The sequence below is a fragment of the Egretta garzetta genome, unplaced genomic scaffold (genome assembly GCF_000687185.1).
Source record: "Egretta garzetta isolate BGI_Z169 unplaced genomic scaffold, ASM68718v1 scaffold326, whole genome shotgun sequence".
Lineage (NCBI taxonomy): Eukaryota > Metazoa > Chordata > Aves > Pelecaniformes > Ardeidae > Egretta > Egretta garzetta.
Window position 1 is genome coordinate 658,228 of NW_009260026.1, and position 7,890 is coordinate 666,117.

At 48.2% G+C, this 7,890-nt stretch overlaps 1 protein-coding gene across 1 annotated transcript in view; it reads left to right on the top strand.

Annotated features, from left to right (window-relative positions):
• The window catches only part of MARCO (macrophage receptor with collagenous structure), a 9,698-nt gene extending 5,578 nt beyond the window's left edge, over positions 1-4,120 (top strand). The window contains exons 9-15 of the mRNA XM_035896324.1: positions 302-400; positions 491-544; positions 1,562-1,606; positions 1,755-1,862; positions 3,078-3,119; positions 3,463-3,639; positions 3,990-4,120. Coding sequence (XP_035752217.1) covers positions 302-400; positions 491-544; positions 1,562-1,606; positions 1,755-1,862; positions 3,078-3,119; positions 3,463-3,639; positions 3,990-4,120 — 656 coding nt within the window. The remainder of the gene's footprint in view (positions 1-301; positions 401-490; positions 545-1,561; positions 1,607-1,754; positions 1,863-3,077; positions 3,120-3,462; positions 3,640-3,989) is intronic.
• The last annotated feature ends 3,770 nt before the right edge of the window (positions 4,121-7,890 follow it).

Consider the following 7,890-nt stretch of genomic DNA (forward strand, 5'->3'; position numbering starts at 1 on the left):
CATGCACACACAAGGGCAGAAATTAGCTGCTCTTTTAGGAGAGCATTTGTGCCTCTCAAGCCTGACAATCTGCAAGGAACTGGGTCCATACAGCCTTTCCCTCCAGACCATCACTCGCTGTGCTGCTAAGATTAGCGCTGCCATGGGAGGCTTGCAATTTGGAGAGACCCAGTGTTTGGTTTGCCTTCATAGGGTCAACTCAATCTGCACAGTGCAGGGGCTGGTGATTGAGCTATCTTTCTTTTTTCTCCTTCATAAGTTGTGTTGCATTTCACATGTGCTACTTTTGCTCAACCTCAAGGCATAACCGGACAACCTGGAGCTAGAGGAATCCCTGGCCTTGATGGCAGACCTGGTCAGAAAGGGGAGAAGGGGGACCATGGACCCATAGGTAGTCCAGGTACAATGCTGCTCAAACCTATAACTCACAGACCTTCTGGCCTCGCTTTGTGTCATGGCTTCGCCCTTACTGATTTTTTTCTAATTTTAGGAGCACCAGGCATCCCAGGACTCAGAGGTGAAAAGGGAGACACAGGAGTAACAGGTAAAGGAGAATAAAACAGGTTTGGGGTCAACAACACACATCGTGCCGACACTGGAAAGGGATCTGCAACAGCAAGGAGGAGATTTGTCGAGTCCTGTTCTTGGAGCCCAAATGCATCCCAGGATGCCATGGTGGGCCTGGGCCTCTGCCAGACTGCTGGCAGGGGTAGCTACTCACTGAAGAGGTTGTTTCAACCACCTGTAACATGTATGAGGAGGTTGCACTTTTGTATAAATAGAAAACGCACAAACAAAGCAGCAGTTTAAGATGAACCAAACAATAACCTCCCTACCTTGGAGCTAAAGACAAACTTTGCTTGCTGTAACTCTGATGAGGAAGGGTATTCATTAGCAAGCATCTGTCCTGGCCTCCTCCTGTAGCATTGCAGGAAGAGGTATCTTCAGAGGTCAACTTAGAATGCATAACCTAGGCCTTTTCTTTGAAATTCTACCTGAAGAAGGCTGCCTCTCACCCAAACGACAGGGTGACATTCTGCAGGACAAGCCTATTCTGGTGTATTTCTCTTGAATCAGACTTTTTAACCCTTAATTTATATAATGCATGCAACCTCCCGTCTCCATCAGGAGGTGGCAAAGGTCCAAGTGCTGCACCGTTCTACATTCATTGATACTTGGATGACAGGGATGGAAGTCACCTGGCCCAACATTATGTGCTTGCATATGTCTGATGCACCTAAATTTACATGTCTAGGCTCTCTGTACGGTCAGTGAAGACCCACCTGGAGGGAGGGTCTCTGTCCCATCAGTACAGTTTAGGATATAACATAAATGACCAGAACTTGATCTACTTCAGGAGAAGACGATTCTCCACTGCCTGTATTTTCTGTATTGGCAAGGTCTGCACTGAGTCTAATGGGAAATAAGACACCCACTTTGGAAATAGATGCCCATAGTGCAGACAGCTAAACTAGAGTTGAAATCTATCATAACTACTAGTTTGCATAAGCCTTTATAAATGTATAAATATGTGTGTGTTTGTTTATTTTTATGATCCTAGGTCTTCCAGGGCAAAAGGGAGCAAAGGGAGACCAGGGCTGGCCAGGTAAACCCTTGTTTGAGAGCATGACTTATTCTGATGATGCAAAGTACTTTAAATGCCACGTTTCACTTCGCTATGTCAACGTGAAATGCTTGTCATGTTCTTTCCTTGGGAAGGGACAAAGGCAATGACTTTCTTGCTTTCCACCCAGGCAGTGCAGGCCTAAATGGTCAAAAAGGAAGCAAGGGTGATTATGGCAGTCAGGGTCCAAAAGGAGAACCGGGAGTAAAAGGAGCCAAGGGAGACCGTGGACCGTCTGGTAAGGCTGCTTGCCACGGGGTCTGTGGAGCTGATGGTGCATTTGGGTTTGGGACTGTACATGACAGAGTGGCACAAGCTGCTCCAGGGCATCTTTACAGAGCTCATTTGAAAGAATTCAACAGACAGATCAGTCTTCCCAGAAGATGAATGGTGCAGAGTGTCACATTTACACCTTGGGAGGTGTGCTAAAAGACATGCAAGTGAACAGATGCATTAGATTTTCTCAAATCCCCAATCTTGGGGAAAATTGGAACAATCCAGGTTCCTCTTTGCTTTCTACGGAGACATCTTGCAGCATACCCTGCCCCTGGGATAAATCCCACATAAAGGTAGTGGCCAGGAACACAGAATTGGAAACACAAGGGCTATTTCACTATGCCTCTCTCGTCGTAGGACACAAAAATCGTTCAAAAGGGAAAACACTACAGCTACTCCCTATCCTTACTCCCCTCTCTTCCAATCACAGAGTGCTTCCAAAAACTCTAAGACCTGTAGTAGAAACCCACCCAAAACAGTAATTACAACAGGCCACAGGAAGCGAACAGTACTCCAGATGCTTTTTCTTTTAGTTGTTCACACTGAGTGTCCTCAGAAATAAAATAAACTGGAGCTTATCCGGGGCTCCTGCATGCATTCGTCTTCTAGAGTTTCGCCTCTGGAGGAGGGAGAAAGATTGCCCTCCAGATGGGTCTCAGCTCCTGGTCTGCAGGAGACGGCAATGTGTGCTTTGTGGAGGTAGCTTTTGGGGGAAGAGCTCATTGTATGTTTCAAGCACCTCTGCTCTCAAGACCAGGATGCTGTGCAGGAGTGTAGAGGATTGTTGGGAGTGGCTTTCTGCTGTCCCACGGCAGCACCTAGAGAGCAAACCCCATGATGTAGATCTTCCTGCAAATACTTTGGGAGATACCATGTCTGCTTCTGGAGAACACACAGGCTATTTACAGGTAGTAGTGAGAATAAGATACATTTCCCGTGAATGAGTGGATGGGATTTTTCAAGTGACCCTTTTCTTGGGTCACACGTTAGGAAGACTTTGCTGTATGTTATCCTACTTTTCTTGCCACATCTGTTTTTAGTCACTTCAGAGGGTCCATTCCACAAGGGGACAGAGCCCTCGTATCTCTGACTCACCCAATTATTCAGAAATAGTTAATAACTGGATTTTCCCCAAAACAATTGCCAAATATTTGCTTGTTTTTTTAATTTGGAACAGGTCCCCCAGGAATGAAAGGGAGCAAAGGTGAAAAGGGAGAAGGTACTGGACTTTTGTTTCTTCTTCTCTCACTTGCTTTCTGGCATCAAAGCTGTCTGGGATGAGGACCAAGGTGCTCCCTATGCACACTGGTTAACCTGCAGCACAGCTACCAGAACCAAAGGGTCCGTGCTCTGAGCTACAGCCTGGTGTCTCCAGACCTAGGAGGGGACCCTGAATTGTTTGGATTTGAGCTACCAGTAACTTCTGGTCCCACCCTGGCTTCAGCCATGCAGATGGGAACATTCGTCCGGTTTGGGTGGTCACTGCTTCTATCTTTCAGTGCACTTTTTTCCTCATGCCCGTACAACTAGAAGAGTTATTTTCTTCTCCTCTGAACTGTCAGGCAACTTCAATCATATTATACGAATCGCGGGAGGGGGCAGAAGGGGCCGCGTGGAAATCTTTCACCAAGGGTCCTGGGGAACAATATGTGATGATGGCTGGAGCACCCAAGATGCCACTGTTGTCTGCCGAATGCTGGGGTACAGCCGTGCGATCTCCACCTTCACAGCACCAGCAGGTGAGTCCACAACAGCCTTCCACCTCCCCAGGATGGGCCACAGTCAGGGGTTGTGTTATCTGCCTGGTACAGAAGGTTACACACACCCAGAAAGCACCACAGCAAGGTCCTCTATGTGGGCAGCAGGAGAGCAAAGAGGATCTCCTCCAAGCGGCAGCTCGTTCCCCTTGGCATGAGGGAGCTGCACATCAAGTGATGCTTGAACCATGCCCAAAGGCTTGATTTCCAACAAGCCAACCGTGCAACCCAATGCATGGCTGCTATCCACAGGGGTCTCTTTAGAAAAAACAGATATTCCTCTTTCTTTCATCCAACTGCTTTTTGTTTGTTTGTTTATTCATCTTCCAAAGGTACTGGAAAAATTTGGCTTGATGACGTGAATTGCAGCGGGAGGGAATATTCAATTTTCGACTGTGCAAAGCCTGACTGGGGTGTGCACAACTGCTCCCACAACGAGGACGCTGGGTTGGAGTGCATTTGAAGGGACACAGAGGCTGCCCTGGGAGCTGCCACCTGCCTCCACTCTCCATGTGGCTCTTGTTCATAACGCAAACCCAATTTCATCAGGCTGTGCTTATAGTCTCTTTACCAGGTCATAATGTCAGAGAAAGATGAATTTTCCATAAATCGATAATGGTTGCAAGACCCACAGGTCACCTGAAATGTCCCAGGTTTCTCAAAACAACCGGAGCTCAGGCATGTGAGCCAGTTCACAGCTTTTCCAGGTACCTGATGTCAGCTCATCTGCAGTAGCTCATGCATGTGCGACCTCAAAGTTCCACCGGGAGGAGAGCTGGTCCCCTTTAGCTTAGTGTGGTGAGTGAGAGCCGGATAAGCATGCAGAACTGAGCGGTTACTGCAGCTGAGCTGGCCCAGTCCAACTTCATCACCGTCATGAGTCTGAGCCTAAAACCCACGGTGAAGTGCATACACCCAAGGTAGAAGATGCTCAGAAATCATTAGGTCATCTCTCTGGCATTCAAATATAAATGTTCTCCAGAAATTATGCTGATCACAAGTTAAAGTGCAAAAATAAGCTCCTGGGATCTAGGTGCCACACTATCCTGGTCAGCACAGACCTTGTTTTTGACCTTGGCCAAGTCCGCTGCCTTCTCTGTCAGTGTTTCTTAGCCTGTCCCCAGGTGCAATAGCCCTTACCTTATCTGGTGTATAAAGCTAAGCGTTTTCATACCTTTAGAAAACAGATGCTCCAGTAAAGCAAAGGGACAATGAATAAATGCAATAACGGGGAAGTATCAGCTAATTAGACTTCCAGAGTGAAAATACAGACCCTAAACCAAGAGCTTCTGTCTTAACTGGAAATCTTATACCTGGCTGAGATAATAGCTGAAAGGCTTCTCGTTCTTTAGGCCTAAGCCTTCCCCTTTCCCACCAGCACTGGGCATTCAGCAGGTGACAAGCAGGCTGCGTTACACGTAGCAGGGCGCATCGCACAACCTGCTTGCAGACATTTTACCTAAAATGTCAGAAATACACCTAAGGCGACCCCGCATCTCAGCCTCAATGTGAGTCATAATTGCATTTGTCTACACAGCTTTGAAACTTGTTTTTAGTGCTTAGAAATCCAGACATAAGTGGAAAAGCTGAGCAGTGCTGGTAAGAGCAGTAGGCGATGGGGCATCCAGGGCTGACGTGAGAAGACCCAGCCACTGCACAGGGTCCGACAGTGCAGTCTGCAACAAAGCCCATCATTGTTTTGAAGCAGAGGAAGTGTTTGTTACGTGTCTCAGGCCTCAGGAAAGAAGTCTGGAAAATCACAGTTTTCCAGTGTCCACTCTGATGCCTTTGATAGCAGGAAGATGAAGAGAGCCGCTTACCATTCCTGGTCTGGTGTAGAGGAGGCAAGGAGTACCTGCCACAGCCCGTGGGTGAAACCTGATGAATGACAACTATTTCCAAGCTGGTGGCAGCAGACAGTGGCTCATCTGCACAAGAAGAGGCAAGAGCTTTCTGTTCTGGGAGGGAGCCCCACCAGCACTATCGGCATGCTGAGTACCGGCACCTGGGCTAACACAGCTTTCCACAGGGCTCCCACGGACAGTGCTGAGCCTCCATGGGTTTCCTTCATCTTTCTTTTTTTCGTGGCAGAATGTAATTAAAGCATTTCCACTGTTAGGAAATAAAGGATTTACAAGCTGTATTCTTGTCTTGATATATCAGCATGTGGTGCTTACACTCCCATTTTCTCACTTTCCTTGCTAATGGGGTACGTCCCTCACCATTTTTCAGGCTAAATGTTGAGATACTTGATTTTTTCATCAGGCAAAGCTGCCACCAAAGGGAAAGTCACCATGTCCTCAGTGATGACCTTTTGGCTGGACTTAAATACCCATAAATCGCCTTTTTTTTGGAAAAAATAGCAATCATGCCAGGATTAAGGTCAAGACACCAGGGATCAGGTCTGCATGCCTAGGGCAAAGGACACCACAGCCCAGCCTGTCTGCTCCTAAGCGCAACGGGAACAGGTTGAACCCGAGCTATTGCCCAACAAGTGTGGCCAGAAACCAGAGCATGATGTGCTTAACCTACCCTCCTGCTGCTTCTTCACCTTGCAGCACAGGTACAGCCTGTGAAATCTGGAGTCAGAGGGCTTTCCTAGCAACCTGGGAGAGCCCATGCCAATGCTGAAGAGTCCGGTGCTGAGTTCACAAAATTGCATTTATCTTGCGGGGACTAAAGGAGGAATTGGAAGGGCTCGAGGTGGCTCAGGCAGGCACACAGCCAGGGCGATGGCTGCAGGGGCTGGGAATGCCATTGCTAAAGGGGATCTGGCCAAAACATGGCAGCGTAGGCACAGCCCCCTCCATTCAGCAGGGATGCAGGAACTGGTACAGAAGTGCTGACACCAGTACAGTTCATTCTGGTCTAGGAAGGGAAGCAGGGGGCTCTAGACCAGGACCTGTGTTAATATTACTGTGCTGGCAAAACCAGAGCTTGGCAGGAAAACAAATGTCGCCTTCATAAAACCACTCAGTGTGCCTGGTCCAGAGAGGGAAGCCCAGCCAGCTGGGTGGACAGCTGCAGGCACAACACTCACACAAGAATTCGAAACACAGCCATTTGTGCCTCCTAGAGCAGAGCATGTCTGAGCTGCCAGAGAAGAACCAAGCCCAGTGCAGGGTTTGCCACGCGCAAGAAATAGCATCCATTGGAGAGGACCGCTGGGGCCAAGCTGTGGTACCCATGATTTCACACTCCCCATGTCAGACCTGACAGATCCTCTTGAAGAAACACTGCCCAACCATGAATAAACAGCAAAGGTGGTGGCAGCAAAATTCACGTCTGATCCTCTCCTGTCCAAACCAGGGTGAAACCAGAAAGAAGTCACTAATGCCATTAAAGCAGGAAAAAGTTTTTCCCAGTTCCCGTAAGAGGCAGATGAGCTGAAGGAGCCGCAGAGGCTGGGAAGCCAGGAGCCCAGGTGCCAGAAAGAGCATTTCGCAGTCCAGCTTTAGCAGGTTTGGAAGTTCATGCTAAATACTGTGCTTTTAGTTCAAATGACAGATATCTGGGGCAGCTCCTCACCTGGTACAAATTGCCATGCCCGCTGCTATGCTGTGTTTTGGTAGAGGTAAGAAAAGCTCTTATTTAATTCCAGAAACCAAAAAAAAAACAAAAACAAAAACAAAACCAACCCAAAACCCAGATTTTTTTTCAGAACCACTGGATAAAACTCACATGGGGACAGCCGGGCTTGAACTATCACAGAATCACAGAATGGCAAGGGTTGAAAGGGACCTCGGGAGATCATCTAGTCCAACCCTCCTGCTAAAGCAGGTTCACCCCCCTGGGCAGCCTGTTCCAGTGCTCACTGTTCCAGTGCCCAGTCACCCTCAAAGTAAAGAAGTTTTTCCTTATATTCAACTGAAACCTCTTATGTTTCAGTTTGTGCCCATTGTCCCTTGTCCTGTCACTGGACACCACTGCAAAGAGTCTGGCTCCGTCCTCATGACATCCACCCTTAAGATATTTGTATGTGTTGATGAGGTCCCCTCTCAGTCTTTTCTTCAGGCTGAACAAGCCCAGCTCTCTCAGCCTTTCCTCATAGGGCGGATGCTACAGTCTCTTTATCATCCTAGTTGCCCTCCTCTGGACTCTTTCTAGGAGTTCCTCGTCTTTCTTGAACCGGGGAGCCCAGAACTGGACACAGTACTCCAGGTGGGGTCTCACCAGGGCAGAGTAGAGGGGGAGGATAACCTCCCTCGACCTGCTGGCCACACTCCTCTTAAT